Source organism: Plecotus auritus (genome assembly GCF_963455305.1).
Source record: "Plecotus auritus genome assembly, chromosome: 14".
In the NCBI taxonomy this organism is placed as follows: Eukaryota; Metazoa; Chordata; class Mammalia; order Chiroptera; family Vespertilionidae; genus Plecotus; species Plecotus auritus.
In genome coordinates, this window is record NC_137780.1 from 14,400,369 (window position 1) to 14,418,288 (window position 17,920).

Sequence of the window (17,920 nt, forward strand, 5' to 3'; positions counted from 1 at the left end):
TTGAAGAAAAATGCTGCTGAATACTTCGGGAAGCTTATGGTGAACATGCTCCATCTCAAGATACTTGTGAACGCTGGTTTAAACACTAAAAGTGATGATTTCGATGTGAAAGACAAAGCAAATCCAGGTCAACCAAAAAGTTTGAAGACCAACAATTACAAGCATTATTGGATGAAGATGTGTGTCAAACTCAAAAACAACTTGCAGAAAGATTAAACGTTGCTCAGCAAACAATTTCCGATCGTTTACAAGCAATGGGAAAGATTTTAAAGCAGTGGTTCTCAACCTTTCTAATGCCGCGACCCTTTAATACAGTTCCTCATGTTGTGGTGACCCCCAACCATAAAATTATTTTCGTTGCTACTTCATAACTGTAATTTTGCTACTGTTATGAATCGTAATGTAAATATCTGTGTTTTCCGATGGTTTTAGGCGACCCTGCTAGCGGTTCTCAACCTGTGCATCGCCTAAGACCATCGGAAAACAGATATTTACATTACGATTCATAACAGTAGCAAAATTACAGTTATGAAGTAGCAACGAAAATAATTTTATGGTTGGGGGTCACCACAACATGAGGAACTGTATTAAAGGGTCGCGGCATTAGAAAGGTTGAGAACCACTGTTTTAAAGGAAGGAAAATGGGTGCCACATCAACTGAACGAAAGACAAATGGAAAACCGAAAAGTCATCAGTAAAATGTTGCTTCAACAGCACAAAAGAAAGTCTTTTTTGCATCGAATTGTGACTGGCAATGGAAAGTGGATTTATTTTGAGAATCCCAAATGCACAAAATCATGGGTTGATCCAGGTTAACCATCAACACCGACTGCAAGGCCAAATCGCTTCAGAAAGAAGAGAATGCTCTGCATTTGGTGGGATCAGGAAGGTGTGGTGTATTATGAGCTTCTAAAACCAGGTGAAACCGTTAATACTGATCGCTACTGACAACAAATAATCAATTTGAACCACGCTTTGATCATGAAACTACCAGAATGTTCCAGAAGACATGGCAAAGTAATTTTGCTTCATGATGACGCACCATCACACACTTCAAAACCAGTTGAAGACACGTTCAAAGATCTTGCCTGGGAAGTGTTAACCCACCCACCGTATTCACCAGACCTTGCTCCTTCAGATGACCACTTGTTCCGATCAATGGCACATGCACTTTCTGAGCAGCACTTCAAAATGTACAAAGAAATGGAAAATTGGGTCTCTGAATGGTGTGCTTCAAAACAAGAAAAGTTCTATTGGGATGGTATCCACAAATTACCTGAAAGATGGGGAAATGTGTTGCTAGCGATGGACATTACTAAAGTTTCTCTTGAAATTATCGTGTTTTCTTTGATTACAAAATTCGCATTATTAGCCAGTACACCTAGCGTTGAAAGTCGTAACTGTCAAGAGCTGCTATAAACTAAGAAAAATCACATAGCCCAGCAGCATGGCTCAGTGGCTGAGCATCAACCTATGAACAGAAGGTCCCGGTTCGATGCGGGCTGGATCCCCAGCAAGAGGCAACCAATCAATGATTCGCTCTCATCATTAATGTTTCTATCTCTCACTCCCTCTCTAAAATAAAAATATTATTTTAAAAAATCACATACCCAACCAAACTTTTGAATATACAAAGCTATACAAAGTTAATGCTTAGCAAAGAATGACCAATAGACATTTGAAATAATATTCAACCCTGTCAGTAACCAGGAAAGTCTAAAGGCACTATTTTTCACCCATCAGATAAGTATGACAATATGACGTGTTTAAAAAAGGTTGGGAGAAAACAAGGCACTCTCATCTATTATTAATGGAGCAGGTATATTGGTAGTATTTTTTGCAGGACAATTTAGCAGTATAGATTAAAATTTTTAATGTTCATACTCAGTTGAATCAGGTCACTTCCAGAAATCTATCTTAGGGAAATACTTGAACATGTGCACAAAGATCCTATACAATAAAGAGGGAATATGCTAATTGACCATCACTCCATCACAAAGATGGCTGCACCCACAGCTGAGGCCAAGTTCCCTTAAGGAGCCTTAACGAGCAATCAGCAGGGACCTGAGGCTACGCCCTCTCCTGCCCCCGTGGGGCTTGACAGGGGACCTCAAGGTGCTCTTCCCATCCTGGTGCTGGGTAGGGGACCTCAGGCTGCTCCCCCCACCCGGAAGGGCTTGACAGGGGACCTCAAGGTGCGCTTCCCGCACTGGTGCTGGGTAGGGGACCTCAGGCTGCTCCCCCTGCCCCAGCGCCAGGCCGGGGGACCTCAGGCCTCACCTCCCACCAGGTGGGGCTTGACAGGAGACCTCAGACCACACCCCCTGCCCAGCGGGGCTTGACAGGGGACCTCAGGCCATGCCCCTCGCCCCAGCAACCAGGCCAGGGAACTTGAGGCTGCGCCCCCTCTGCCTGGCTGGGCTTGACAGGGGACCTCAGGCCGTGCCCCCCACCCAGTGGGGCTTGACAGGGGACCTCAAGGTACACCCCCAGTGCTAGGTCAGGGGAACTCAGGCTGTGCCCCCACCCAGCGGGGCTTGATGGGGGACCTGAGGCTGCGTCCCCTGGCTGGTGGGGCTTGACGGGGGACCTGAGGCTGCACCCCCCTCCTGATGCTGGGCCGGGGGACCTGAGTCTACGCCCCCCGCCAGGCAGGGCTTGATAAGGGTGGGACTGGCCGGGTCGGGATCTAGCCCAATGCTGGGGCGGGGAGGGGGGGCGCTGGCCAGGTCTGGGTCTCATGCAATTTTGAGGTGCATGTGGGTGGGCGGGGACTTGACTCTGGGTCCCGTGGTGAGCCCCAGACTCTGACAGGAGGAAGGTTTTCATATACATTTTACTAATTTTCTTTCATCTCTAACACTTCTATTATAGAGAAAGGGCAAGTAGCAATATTAAATTATTTCCTCTAATTAATCCCCTTTTAATGTGCACAAATTTTGTGCACTGGGTCACTAGTATATACATGAAGATGTTGACTGAAGTATTGTGTGGGGTTTTTTTTGGGGGGGCTTATTGAAAAAATTGAAACTTTCTATGTCAGTCAGAAAGAAAACAAAGGATTGCTGAGCAGCCTTTAAAATGAATGAGTAAATTTATTGGTACTTACATGAAAAAATTTCCAAGATATACCGTAGTGTTAAATGGTAAAAAGTAAATTCCTGATTGTGAATTACATAGTGCAGCCATTTTGATTGTGTATATCACGTGCATCCATATGTATGGGGTCAGGTATGACATAGAACTTTCACATTTACCCAATATTCCAGTGTTTTGATTAAGAAAAAGAAGAAAACAGTTTAGAAAAAGAGACATCAAGCTATTTAGTTGTGTTTACCTTAAAGAGGGGAGAAAAGGGTGAAATGAGATTTTTACTTTTCACTCTATAAACTGTGAAAATGCAAAAACCAAACACAGTTATTTTGCAATTTTTGTGAAATTAAAGTTAATATAAAAGATAACGAGAATACTTTCAAAAATAAATGTCATGGACCTCAACCAAGTTTACCCTAGCGATTTTCCAAGTCACACTAAACAGTAACGTAGGATGGCATCACGGGGCTGGACCTGGCAGTTTTCCAGTCCTCCTTCCCTTACAACATCGTCAGGAAATGCTTCCAAAGCATTGCTCACTCCTTCATGGAATATTACCACCTTCAGCATTGCCTTCCGGACCACGGGCTGCAGCGCCCAAACCGGCAGGATCCCGGGGGTGGGCGGGCTTTATTTCTATTAGAGGGTGCGCACTCTGTGTGCAGCAGTCCAATTTCCACAGAAGCTAGTCATGTTTGAAAAGGTAACTGTCACCTGTGATTCATTGGGTGTACATTCCGCTGGGGTGGCAGAGCGGCCCTGGGCGATGACGCAGGAAGGAACGCCCCATTGCCGGCCGCGCGGATCCAGTCGGCGGACCTCACCGCCCTGCGCGCCGGCGGCCCGACCACCAGCCGCGGCCTGACTGCGCAACCAGCGCTCCGAACCCTGCACTCCTTCCGGGGCCTGAGACACGCGGAGGCCACGCGTGACCTGCCAAGGAGGCTTAAGGTCATCGTGAGGCCCTCGGCCTCGGGGTGGACAGAAAAACCCCCAAAAGGCAACTGCCCTGCGCCGAGCGCCGGGAACCTGGCCTGACCCCATCTTACACCGCGCAGCACGCGCCCCCTCACGGATGGCGCCGACACGCAGGACTTTTGGTTTCACGTTCATGCGCAGCCATGGGGGGCGAGGGAGTGACGTGGCCCACCAGCTAACATGAAACATGCACGTTGCAGGCCTTTTTGTACTTAAACCCAAAGTCCTTCAGCGCCCCGTGAGGGCGGGCAGACGGCCCGACGCACGTTCAGTAACGAGCCACTCCCTCCATTTTGTCCCAGTCTCCTTCAGCGACCCCAGCGGCGCTGCTTTAAAGCCTCTTGAGTATTGAGTGTAAAGAGGGGGGAGGCGGGGGCGCAGCCCGCCCAGCCCGCGCTTGGGGGACGGGCTGCACCCGCTGCAAGGGGGCTGGGGGCCGGAAGGACAAAGGACACGTCGGGGCCGCGGGCCACGGCCTGTGCGAGCCCACTTCCGGGCGGGGGCCGCGCGCGGGACAAAGCGGCGGTGACGAGCGCCCCCCTCGCGGCGCGCGCCCGAGGGCCGAGCACGCGGAGCACGAGCGCGGGCGACGGTTAGAAATGGCGGTTGGGGCGGAAGGCGGGGGCTGGGAGGGGAGAGGCGCGGTCTCGAGGTGCCAACCGCGCCCCGCCGCAGCCCGGGTGCGGCGTCGCTTCCCGAGCCCTCCCCTCCCGCGGTGCCGGCCGGCAGGGCGGGGGGGAGCCCCTCGGGGAGAAGGGGTAGCCCGTTCGATGAACAAAGGAAATGGCCCGGCCAGCGAAGCCACTGCAGAGCAGCAGAAACGTTCCCTAAAATGGCGGCCGGTGCGGGGGGGCGGGGCTTCCGCTGGCGCGGCCCTAGGCGGGGCGGGGCTTCCGCTGGCGGCGGCCCTGGGCGGGGCGGTGGTGCAGGCGCCGACTAGTCCCCATGGCCGCCGCGCCGGAGCCCGAGGAGCCCGGGCCGGAGAAGGTAACCTGGGCGGGGGGCGGGGGGCGGGGGGCGGGCGGGCGGCTCTTAAGGACGCGGCCTCTGGAGCTGGGACACCTGAGGCCGGAGCACGTGTTGTTGGCTTCCCTGCCGTGCGGGGGTGGAATCTATTACTGTGCTCCACTCCCCTGACATTTTTGTCTGCATTGCCGGGACAGGGGAGCACACAGCAGGAGGAGGGGACCGGTACTAATGAGCACTGCGGGGCACTGTGAAAGGCCGAGAGGCCGTGGCGGGAGTTTGCCGACCAGGGCCTTGCGCTGTAATTTACTAGTCCAGGTGGGTTTAGCCTTGCCTTGGATGCTGTACACTCAACATGGAGGAGTCCGTAAATCCTGAGGCGTGGGAAGCTGGTTAGATTCCCGCGGGTTTCTATGCAGAGGAGGAGATAAGATTGGGATTTTCCCGTTAACCTTGCTGTCTCTCGACCTCGTGGAGCACTGCAGGGTGATTGCATGTAACCCGCAGCTTCCGAGCTGGAGCTCGCGATCCTGCTCTGCGCTCATCCACCGTGGTGGCCAGGACGCGCGCCCCTGTAAACTTCCAATCCAGGCTCGGCCACACGCTGCTCCACCGGGGCCTGACCGTGCAAAGCCCTCCACCTCGCCGCTGACTGTCCTCCACATGTCAAAGCTAAACGAGGCGCTCTGGTCTCCTGCGGAGCTCCCGTCCCCACAGCAGTGTCATCTCACCATTCATTGTGCCGGAAGTTAATCATGTCTCCTTTCTCTTGGGCTTGATATCCACTGCGTATCAGTGGCTCAATCATGAACACACATTGAAGACCCGCAGTGCGTAACTGCTCCTAATCTGTGTTAGGATAGTCTCTGACCAGCTTGGAAATTTTGCTCACTTTTCCAAAGTTCCTGTTTCTCTGGGGACTTTCCCACCTATATTTGGCCAAGACAGCCCATCATCAAAAGGTTAATATGAACAAATGTTGGATAAAGTCTTTCCCTATTTAATAACAAATTGTCAATTTATACAACTCTTGGTGCCTTTTGTTTTTAATGTATATTATTTGGATTATGTTTAGTGTAACAAAATGTACCCGTTTGAAACTCCCATATTTAATGTATGGAGAACACTGGGCTCTTGAATGGAGCTTTAATCCCTTCTGTATCGCATTGTTCACTTTGATAGGAGAGAACCGCTGTCATGTAATGGTCATCACGGTGGTTTACTTCACTGAGAAGTGATGAAAGTATTCAATGAAAAAAATGACCTATTTAATTGGCACAGCATTAGCAAAACAAAATACTGTAAATAAAAAGTACTGTAAATTCATGGGACACTAGTACCTATCAAAGCTCATCAAAAAGTATAATAAAAGTAATATAAGCTATGTCTGAATTACGTAGCAGCCCAGGGTAATATCAGAAAAGTCAGCACTTAAAAATTTTTTTTTTCAATTATTTCTACTATAATCCAGAGATTGATCTTTAAGAGTCGGCCAAGATAAAAATGAGAAAGGGCACTGGCCTGCAGACCAAAGTGTCCCGAGTTCAATTCTGGTCAAGGGCATGTACCTTGGTTGCAGGCTCCTCCCCAGCCCAGGCCCTGATGGGATCTGAGCAGTGTTTCTGTCTCTCCCTCTCTTCCACTCTCTCTGAAAGATCAGTGGAAAAATATCCTTGGGTGAGGATTAAAAATAAGAGTGAGGGAAAGGTATCAAGCTAGCAAACCTGATAGAACTAGCCCACGAGGAAAACAACATGGACACTGAGGCAGATACATTTGGCAATGGGAAATGAGCTGGGTTAATTTGATCTGATCTATTTCCTATAAATTATTAAACTGGCATTCTGGCTTAGAAATCTTGAACTTCACTTGGTTCTATCAAGGTGAGCTGGTAATGTTGCTTTTATAAATCTCAGAATATGCCTACAAAATATTTTTTAAAATCCTTAGTTTAAGGGCTAAATTTATTACTGACAAGTTAAACTGAAGACTAATTAGGGAATAGAGAAATGCAAATATACATTTCTGAGAATCCTACATTTCATATGCTGAAGACTAGTTCTTACTTGCTTCTGGAAATTAACAGTAATCAATACTCTGAACCAGCGATTTTCAATCTTTTTTCATCTATGGCACACATTACTAAAATTGTGGCACTCCAAAATACATTTTTTGCTGACAAAAAAATTAGGTATAATTATGACTCATTCACACCAGATGTCTGTTCACTGTTGTCATTTTAAAATTTGACAATCTAATGGAAAAGAGGTCAGTGCCCCTGATTAGTCAGATTTGGTCATGTTTTTAATTTTCTTTGCAAATGTATTTTATTGATTTCAGAGAGGGAGGGAGATAGAAACATCAATGATGAGAATCACCAATTGGCTGCCTCCCGCACACCCCCCACTTGGGGATTGAGCCCGCAGCCTGGCCTATGCCCTTGATCGGAACCAAACCCAGAGACAGCTGATCAATGATTCTCCTCTTAGATTTTGTTCATTCTTACCCAGTTTCCATAGAAGTTGCAGATAACACAATTATGTATTTTAGTGCTATTACTCCCTTTGAAAAATGACTCCTGTGAGCCTTCGTTTTTTCCATCCATAACAGACCCAAAGGATTAAAGGATGCAATGGAAATGACAAGGTCTTGGGGAGGCGGGGGTGCTCCAGGCCGACTTCCATTCTGTCAGCACCCTACAGCCCTCTATGTAAAGACCCTGAGCTGTTTCAGAGATCTCAGAGGTCATGAGAACTAAACATAAGGGCTGTCAAGGGCAGGGCACTGATACCCCCACCAGCTCTGTACTGAAACTGGTTTAGGCCAGCGTTGGTTTCTAGCCTTGGCAGTACTGGCATCACAACAGGTTACGTCGTAGAAGGTTTAGCAGCAGGATCCTGGGCCTCTAGCCACAAGCTGGTTCTAGAAGGGACCATCTTAAATAGGGTATGTAATTTCTGGAAGATGTTTGTCTTTAAAAAGACCTGAAGTCTTCTAAACATCCCAATGGCCTATCCCAGATCTGACTTTTGAAAATACCTTCTGAAAAATCGGGATAGTTACCTAGCTGGCTTAAATAGCACAATCTTATATTTGGCAAGTATGTTTTATATGCTGGTAAAGGATTGGGGTGGATGGCATTTTTCACAAGTGCCCCAAGAAATGTCCGCAGATTCTGGTTATCCTGGGGGTGAGGGGGTGTCACCCCATGGCTCCATTGTAAAAGGGAATCCAGACTTGAAAAGCCCAGAGGCCTTATAGGAACTTGTGTGATCTTCGGTGGAGGTGTCCTGCTTGCCATGTTGTGTGGACAACCCGATGGCTTCTTTACTTCTCCACCCAAACATGAAAGCCACTCCTTCTACGCCGTGTTAGCGCCTAGGACCTATTAGGGCTGACACTACTGACCACGCTCTCTAGCCCTAGCATCGTAAGCATCCTTCTTCCCCTGGGGAGATAGGCTGGGTTGGAGGTGGCATGCAGAGCCCAACATTCCCTACCTGCAGAGCAGCTCACACCCTCACCTCCAACCACTCGTTCCACTGGGCTTTTGAGCTGATAGAGAAACTGATTTTTTTTTTTTCTAAGTGAAATGAAAAACCTAGAAGCACAATTCAAATGTTTATGAAAATTTGTATCAAAGAGCTTCCGAAATTAAAGTGCAGTATTAATGAACACCCGCTGTGTGCGTGAAGTAATCTGTGTTAGGGGGAAGTGTTAGCAGGGAGAGACCAAAGGAAAAATGGAATAGAATGATCCAAGAGGGTATGTAATTTTTGCTTTATTATGAACCAGGTCACACATTTTGTCTTTTCTGGCAGAAGCTTAAGCCAAAGCAGCAAACAGGAGAAAAATACAACCAAGAATATGTTATTTCAACCTTTAACCTGACTTCCTTCCCCACTTGTGACCTGTCTTTCCCTTATATTACACCTCGTCCTAGAGACCCCTCCTCCCCCTTTGGCCTCCCACTAGAGCAGGGTGGGCAAACTTTTTGACTCGAGGGCCACAATGGGTTCTTAAACTGGACCGGAGGGCCGGAACAAAAGCATGGATGGAGTGTTTGTGTGAACTAATATAAATTCAAAGTAAAGGAGCGGAGGGGAGGGGAGAGCAAGAGAACCCTCCGCTCTTTCGGCCCCGTGGGCCGGATAGAACAGCCAATCCGGCCCGCAGGCCGTAGTTTGCCCACGGCTGCGCTAGAGCCACTTAATGGACAAGCAGCTTTCTTTTAAAAGCTACATTACTTACTGAAAACCTGCTTAAGTTTTCTACTTTTTTATTGAAGAGAAATGCCACAATGAAACATAGATGTGACTTTTTTCTTGAACATCTGTCCTGCCCTCCATTGAGGGCCACAAGATAAAGACAAGTACAATTTCCTATCAGTCAAGAAAACAGATCAGCAGTTATAATGCCTAATACTTATCTTTACATTAAATATTTAAAAAATATATTTTTATTGATTTCAGAGAGGAAGAGAGAGATAGAGACATCGATGATAAGAGAGAATCATTGGCTGCCCCCTGCAGGCCCCCACTGGGGATCAAGCCCACAACCTGGGCATATGCCCTGACCGGGAATCAAGCTATGACCTCTTGGTTCCTGAGCCGATGCTCAACCTGAGCTACACCCGGCTGGGCTAAATATTTATTCTTATAAACAACTGATGTTCACCTCATCATTAGAATTGTACTAGTCCCACTTATGCTTCCCAAATTTAAAGAGCTCATAAAATGTGCTTATTTCCAAACTATTTAATTAGCAAATTATTACCCAACATCAAAATTCAATGCATTTAGGTATGTTATTCTACTAGGGGCTTTCTGGTTTATTATCAAGGTTTCCCACTAAGATTCAGCTTGTTCAGACTGAATACCAAAAGCAGGATGTTAAAAGTAAATGGATCGATTCCTGTCTTTGCCAAACCACTGTGATCTACAATATTTTCTTGTTCAATTTTTATTTTATCTTAGCCCTTTAAGCTCCTAGGAATTTTAGATGTCGAGAACATTCCCTGTGCACGGGACTCAGTATTATATGGTTCATTAGGATCTGTTGTGGCTGGCCTTGGACATTTTTTGTTAACTAGTGAGTATCTATTTTCCTCTATATAAACACACATCTATGTGTGGCGAACAATTATTTTCTAGATGAAGTAATATGTCATATATAATAATTACAATGGCTGTGCTTTTTGACAGGTAGAATTAGAAGATCATGTGATGTTGGAGTGGGAGGATTTATTGTCGTGACTTTAGGATACTGGTATGTGCACTAAGTATTCAAGAGGACCCATGATTATAGGTTTATCCAATTCCAACGCACATGCTCTTTCCAGAGCAATTTCCCATTGGGAGATTTCCACCCTCAGTTATTTAGGAAGCATTTTTATTTTTAAGGAAAGGACTTTTTAATGGAAATTCCTTAAGAAATGATATTGCTGGAATGTCTTAATCCTTTCAGTATGTGCATGTACTCATTTTATACCATTTCTTAAATAAGTAGATGACTGCATAATATGCCATTAATGCCAAGTTACGGCTTATACTTGTTATGAAGGCCTCCACCCTGTACCTTATACCCTAATTCCCATTTCATCCCTGCTCCCAGCATATCTGATGTTACTAGGAACTGATATAGTATGGATGACTATCAACTCTGTTTTCGTCAGCAAAAAAAGACCCAAAGTACTGGTTCCATTTGCATGAGGTTCTACAAGTAAAGTTAAGCTAAGGTGACAGAAACCCTCATCCTATGAGGAATATGCTAATTATCCGTCACACCGCGAGGCTTAACGACTGGATCACAGATCTGCAGGCGGGCTGGGCAGCAGGCGGAGAGCTATAGGAGGGTGGCAGCGACCTACTGGTGCACGGATTCGTGCGCAGGGCTGCTAGTTTTACATAAAACAAACATAGTGTTCATAGGTACCGTTGACACCAAACCACTGAAAAGAGGTCTCCAGATTAGAATGGATGTATTTTCAATCTCGGGGTACTCATCTGTAAGCATTCCTGAATTTTATTACTATAAAATGTCAAATGTTTCTATAGGAACTTTATATTAACAACTTCGTATTCTTCTCTTCCAAGGCTCCATTGTAGGTATAATTATGCCAAGCTAAGGATCCAGGAAAGAATCACCAGAGAAGGAATTAAAAATAAGATTTTATATGAAAGTACCCACCTTGATCCTGAAAGAAAACAAACCAACAGCAACAGCAGCAGCACCTGAACAGTCTCGAGCATAGAACCCAAATACAACTGATGTCAGTGTGAACCAAGATAAGATCAACTATGTAAATCATTGCATGTACCATAAGGTTTTCAATCAAGTAAATAAAGCATGTGTAAGTTGCAGAGTCTCTTTTTCACTTGTAGGAACGTTTTATGAACTTATTATGGCCCTGTTATCTACCACCATATAGCTTAATAGTGGACTTGACATACAAAATAAGCAGTGTTCAGCAAGCTTAAAAAAGTTCCTTTGCAGTGAGTGTAATGATGTCCATTTTAAAAAATAAAATCCCAGTTGGATTTTAAAACTTGCCTTAAAAACAATCCTATTACTGTACAGTTAAAAACAAGGGAATACTTCCTGGTTTCTTTTAAAAATATATATATTTTTATTGATTCGAGAGAGAGGAAGGGGGAGAGAAACAATGAGAATCTTCGACTGGCTGCCCCCTGCACGCCCCCTACTGGGGATCAAGCCCGCAATCCTGGCCTGTGCCCTGACCGGGAATTGAACCCTGACACCTCCTGGTTCATGGCTCCACACTCAAGCACTGAGCCACGCCAGCCGGGCAAGTCCTCATTTCTCAAACCAATGGTAGTATGTGAGACTTAAAGCTAACGGATGGGATCACTTTGCAATTATTTTAAAAACATGTCCATTGCTTGACACTATTCTTCCATGTCTTACACAGGAGGTAAAGGTTGCTTTTTAACTGTTCTAAATATTGTTTTGGAAGTATGCATAGTTTTAAGTTTTATGTAGAATTTAAATATGCACAAAATATTTTCAAAACTTGTTTGATGCAAAGGAAAAAGAACTTCCAGATTACATAGTAGTATTACACTGATATAGTAAGACATTTATAATTCATTCTTCTGCCATATATATATGAATGAAGAATGAATTATAAATTCATTTATAAATGAATTATAAATGCTGCATTTATTCATTCAGGAAAAAATTCTTCCTCTCCAAAGCAGTGACTTTTTTTGTTTTAAAATCAACATTAAAAAAAATCTGTTAACTAAAATACATGCTAGGTCTTCCTGGTTAAGAAATGATCCATGTGTGGCTATTACTATGAGGGTTAGGGTGCCTAGGCTATGTGGTTTACCAAATGCCATAATGGCTAGACTAGTGAATGACATTGTCACACACCTGTCTTAATGTTTACTGATCCTAATCATCTTTGACTGCCAGCAAAGGAAGGACTTGGCATTGATTAGGGAAGGGTATCAGAAAGGAAAATGCAGTTGGCAAGGCCTTGCCCACTCTTATTGACACAACACTGAATGCAGTCTATGTTATTCATATTACAACAACCAAATATGTTTTTAAGAAGCCATGATGTGACACTCATTTAAGAGGCTGCACGAGTTGGGGAAAAATTGTTGAGTACTCAGCAAAGCTGATATTTAACAAGCTATCTGTGCAGGCCACTTGTGTCCTTAGCTTCAGTTTACAAATATATGTAACATAAAACGAGGCAACTGGATTAAATAACTAAGGCTTCTTCTAGCTCTAGCATACTATGGTTACATCTTACCCCGGGTGAGAGAGAAGCCTCTCTTGGCTGGTGAAAATTTCCAGGACCCTCACCAACAACAAGGTTAGTTTTCATTTTCACAGCAGGACGCTTTATAAATTGGAGACCTGGAGAAAAACAGGGAGATGTCACTTCATAAGTTTACATGATCATTAATACTATGTATTTTTTTCTTTAGTAAGATGTTAGATGTATTACTGAATTATTAGACTAACAGACTCCAGGCCCTTTATCACATTGCTCTGGACACATTTGGTAAGGCCTCCATTGTATATCTTGACACTTCCACTTCTAGCCTTTCCAGTCCATTTCCACTCTGCCATCCCACTTCCAGGCCAATCACCTCTATCTTCAGTGCACCCTGGGCCACCATGACCTGAATGCATACTCCCCTCTAACTTACATTCTACTTCCTCTCTGTAACCTTTTTTATCCTCCTGGTCACTAACCTCTGGGGATTGGGATCACCTTCTCATTTAGGCTCTCATGCCCGTTTCATCTGTTACAGTAGGTGGCACTTCCATTGACTTGTGCTGCAAGCTGAGCCTAAGTGTCAAGAACCCTGTCAATGTTTATCTTCACATTCCAACCGAGGGTCACAAAACAGTCACCACGTGTTTGTTCCAGTGAATTACTAAATGATCACTAGCAAATGGACAGAAACCAGGCTCCCTTCTCATCCAAGCGCACACTTCAGAGTTTAGTCTGAAAGAGTAACCTACCTGCCACGCTCACCTGGAGCCTCCAGCTGCACCGCGTCCGTCAGTGTCCCAGCAAATCCGAAATGGCACACTAGGTGACATAGCAGTAGGTACCAGCTAAATAGCTGATTAAAATAGAATTGTGGTCATTAGTAGTTTTTACAACTTCTTGTGGCTTATCTGTCATACCTACTTTAACTTTCCAGTGCTTTATGCATTTCCCTCTTCCCTCGCCCCTCCCCTTTGCTTTGACTACTTGATTTTACATTTTAATAAAAGGACCTCAGGGAATTAAAATTAACTTCAAGCTTCTCTCTGGACTTGTAATTGATACTGACCAAGTTAGGCAACAACAAAGTTTGACTATCCCTAGTTCCATTATTTGATTTGCAAGCATCTCTTTAGTCTACGTACCTCTACTCCATCGCTGGTTTCCCTTTGCTTCGATTATATAATGCGAGGAGGTCTACATAATAAATTCAGGATTCCTGTTTATGCACTTTTCAGCACAGAGCTAGGGATCAAATAGGGTTTGAATCCTTCTATTCCTAGATAAAAATCTGTTGCAGATGGGGGTCAAGGCACCCCTTTAAAAGTCATGTTAATATATACACTATGCTTTGGGTAAGCAGAAAACCTTAGTGAGGAAAGTAGGAAAATTAAAACGATTGCTATGATTGATTTTAATGGTCCTCCAGAATAAAGGATTTTTGGAAGCATCTTAAAATATTGTCCAGCGGTCATCAAATCAGGTCAGTGTAATATACCAATATCCTTTACCACCCAAATACTGTTATCTTACACATTTATTTTGTGCATTAAGTTCCATCTCTGAATTTTCTCTTAAAAAGGAAGCTTTAGGGACAAAAAACTTATGAAGGCATTTCTCAAAGTATTACATTTTCAAAAGGTTGTAACCTGAGCACTACAAACATGCTGTACAAGTCTTTTCAACCACTGCCTTTGCCTTCCTCTTCATTTTCTAGAATGATGACTTTCTCCGCAAGTATTTCTATTGTGAGAAAGCGATCAGTGACACCAAGCAGGTACTGCTCACTTTAAGCTGAGCTATGGGCTCTTCAGAAGCCATTAGATTGTTTTTAGTTGACGGACTAGAACTCGTTTCATTGAACAGACCCCTGAGCTGCATTTCAAGTCAGTCTAGCACCCAAGTCCACTGATTGCACCAAAATACAGTATTATGGAATACGCAGCAGGAAAAAGCAATGTCCTCTAAGCTCCTTATCAAGCTTTAAACACATCAGGGAAGAGGCATTAATACTCTGGACTGGCAAAGCTCCCCGAGCCTTATTCCTTCTTTAATACTTAAATTTACTTCCTAGAATCTCACTTTGTTATCCAAAAGGATCTCAATCACTTTTTTGTTTTTTTATACTTACGCATTTAGTATAGATGCAGGAAGTTTTGGGGAAACTAAGAACACAGGTATTCTTTTTTATTTTTTGCATCAGAATACTACATTTAAAGTCTACAAGGATGGAGGACATTATAACAGATGTCTTGCAAAGTTAAACAATGAATTCAAACAATCAGAAGAAGGTTCTAACCTTAAAGAGGACTGGGCTCTATTTGCATATACTGCAAATATCTATGCAAGGGCACCGCCCACTTCTGGTATAGGAAGGAGAAATCAAACTTTATTTTCTGTTATAGAACCTACCCATCTGCTTACCAAGTTTCCCCCTTGCCCTCCATCTTTTTAAAATAAGGGGAATGTGAACTAAGGTGACCCTAGAAACTCAATGTAACAAGTGTTAAATGTACAAGCAGCAATTAATTTGGAGTACCTATTGGAATCACTGGAACAGATTTAGTTGGGCCCTTTTACTCTTCACACAGCACAGTCACATGGACAGACTAAGGAAAAGGAGATGAAATTTAAATCAGCACATTGTTTTATTACTTATAAGAAAAAAATAGTGAAGTTGGAACCTTTTATATTGTACTTAACCAGGACTCCTGTATCTCCCTTCACTGTTATCAAACACCTTAATAGCTACCTTAAAAAAGTAACCTGTTAGCTGCCACTCACATAAGCCCCAATCACTCTGAAGTATTGGTTTTATCTCATCTTCTCTCTAGATGCCTTAGCATTTTAAAGCTTGTGTCCCTCAAGTTAGATGTCTATACTGTTTTTACCTAAAAATTTTCTGGCTGGTAGTAATTTGTGGCAATGCCTCTCAAGTGCTTGGCAAGCATAGGTTTACTGGACAAAACTAATTTTACCTCCTGGCGATGGCGGACTGTTAAAGGAACGGCAGGAAAGAACATGCCACAAATAGCTGTGTGTATCAGCTAGATGCTATGTCAGCCTCTCTAGCCTATAATCCCTGCATCCCTCCAGTTTGCAGACACTCGAGCTGGACACTCAGGAGTGACTGCTGTGCCACGGGAACAGCCACAATAAGGGGCTGAACCTTTCTTGCATTTCTCGATTTGTCTCGAATGTCATCACCTCACTACTTGACTGGAGTATAGCTGCTCATACCGATTCAGCTCTGTCCAAAGTAAAACCCCTGTTCCTTGTCAAGTTGCAAGTTACTGGTGACTCTTGGCATAGAAAGGGAGGAAACAATAATATTCCTAAGTAATAATTAGGTAATTACAGGTTAAACACATGGTCACGTTCCTTGTCCAACCTAACCAAGCAGTGATTAAGGATGTTCTGGCCTATCAGCTACCCGCACCCTTCATTCCCCCAATACTGGATCTGCAATCGCCTAAAACCACCTATCTACATGATGCTGAAGAAAATGATCTGGCTTTCCACATGGACTGCACTTGCCAACTTAATCACACAAGATATTTACATTCTTTAATTATAGGTTAACATTTCTCACCTATTTCCAATCTACTAGCCCTTATAGTTCATTGGGCAAATGAAACATATTCAACCACCTGTATTTATAGTCAATTGGATAGGATGTGAGAGTATATCCTTAGTGTAAGTGCATAGTCATCTTTGTTAGCCATTCCCACCTACCTACATGTTTTCCTGTACCTGTGTGGTAATAGTATTAGGTAAAAAACACACCCTGGAGATTAACCTAAAAAAAAACAAAAAAAAACCCTCAAATGCTAAACTGGCTAACCCTACCATCTGCATGTTTTGGTGTGGAAGTGGAGTAATGACTAGGCCAGTAAGAAAATTCCAATTTTAAAAATTACCCAAAGGAAAAGGCTCCTTTCCATATCAAAAGGGTATTAGTAGTTTGACTATTTTTAGATTAAATGTAGGCAATTAATGATTTGAAGAGACTGTAGTTTATGTAATAAATGCAAATTGCTGTTTAGAGAGCTGAGGCATTGAGGGATTTTTATTCAAAGCACTAACAGCCCCTTTAAAACAATGGATTGCCAGGCCATAACCTACTCTTGCTTTATTAACTATTTACTAAAATGTTAAAACTTAAACCCAGGTTTTCTCAAAGCCCCAGAAATAACGACAAACTCAAAACATTTCAAGAATTTTAGGGATAAAATGGCTTTTGAGAGTATTATGTTCAACTTTCTAGAATATTCTGATGATTATTCTGGAGGGCTGGACAGTAGAGAAGTTCCATCCATTTTTTCAAAGACATTCCAGTTACATGTAAAAAGGAAATTATGGAAATTTATGTTGTTTTTAAGATGTGCATGAGAAACTAACTTTAAAGGATGGAAATGTATACTTTCTTTAGCAAAATCTTAACTGGATCTGGTTTGGCTTTTTAAAAACATCAAATATACTCCTGTAAACTGACAATCAGATCTTTATGAGATGTCAATACTACTACCTAAAAAGTACTAAAATATTTCATCTTTTTCATTTGTGCAATGGGACCTATTATAAAAATGATCCTAGGATTAAAAGCCAATTTACACTTAATTCCCACGACTGAGGCAAATATTAAATACAGAATAGACTGTTCATGAATGTAAACTCCCCAAGTAGGTGAAAAACATACTATTACCTTTCCTGGAAAACTTTCAAGTACTTTTTCTAAGAAAAATATCTTTAAGATGCTTTAAATACCTTGTTGCTAGTGCTTAGGACAACTAGTTTCATATTTCTCATTTTCAGACAGGATATACCCTAGGCAAATGAGAGCTTATTGTTTTGTGGGTTTACTATGGCTTGTTTGCCATTTAAGATTTCACCTTGCTATCTGTCTGTCAGAAGCTGGTCACAGCCTTCTAGGTCAGAGCCCTCCATGGAAGGCTAGATCCAGTAACAAGATGTAACCTACCAGCAGCAGCAGAGAACTTTCTAAGTCATGTCAGTTCACAGTACTTCATTTCTATCTTGCAATTTTTTCTTTTCTGATTAACCTCTTATGTTGTTAATGGTTTTAATACTATGGTAGTTGACCAATCTAATCCAACTCTTGACTCA

The 17,920-nt window shown here is 43.5% G+C and overlaps 1 protein-coding gene and 1 long non-coding RNA gene across 4 annotated transcripts; one reads left to right on the forward strand and one right to left on the reverse strand.

Annotated features, from left to right (window-relative positions):
* Nucleotides 1-4,809: 4,809 nt before the first annotated feature.
* COX20 (cytochrome c oxidase assembly factor COX20) lies at nt 4,810-11,402 on the forward strand. 2 transcript variants are annotated; one of them, XM_080651257.1, is made up of 4 exons: nt 4,941-5,058; nt 10,014-10,128; nt 10,242-10,305; nt 11,133-11,402. In XM_080651257.1, the coding sequence occupies exons 1-4, from the start codon at nt 5,017-5,019 to the stop codon at nt 11,272-11,274; spliced, it is 363 nt and encodes a 120-aa protein (XP_080507383.1). In that variant the 5' UTR covers nt 4,941-5,016; the 3' UTR covers nt 11,275-11,402. The 2 variants fall into 2 exon arrangements, with proteins under 2 accessions (XP_080507382.1, XP_080507383.1); XM_080651256.1 differs by lacking the exon at nt 10,014-10,128 and having other exon boundaries at nt 4,810-5,058.
* On the reverse strand, nt 8,799-16,045 carry LOC308238858. Of its 2 annotated transcripts, XR_013959634.1 has the most exons (4): nt 15,333-16,045; nt 13,546-13,649; nt 12,824-12,930; nt 8,799-11,160 (listed from the first exon to the last, which is right to left on the reverse strand). It is a non-coding gene; the product is annotated as an uncharacterized lncRNA (long non-coding RNA). The 2 variants fall into 2 exon arrangements; XR_013959635.1 differs by lacking the exon at nt 8,799-11,160 and having other exon boundaries at nt 12,796-12,930; nt 15,333-15,403.
* Nucleotides 16,046-17,920: the final 1,875 nt, after the last annotated feature.

What these genes read in the sequence shown, in the direction of transcription:
- COX20 (XM_080651256.1), top strand. Translation starts at nt 4,842, where the DNA reads ATGAACAAAGGAAATGGCCCGGCCAGCGAAGCCACTGCAGAGCAGCAG. An exon ending in AGGAGCCCGGGCCGGAGAAG is followed by an intron (nt 5,059 to 10,241) that starts GTAACCTGGGCG and finishes GCTTTTTGACAG; the next exon opens with GTAGAATTAGAAGATCATGT. An exon ending in GTCGTGACTTTAGGATACTG is followed by an intron (nt 10,306 to 11,132) that starts GTATGTGCACTA and finishes TTCTCTTCCAAG; the next exon opens with GCTCCATTGTAGGTATAATT.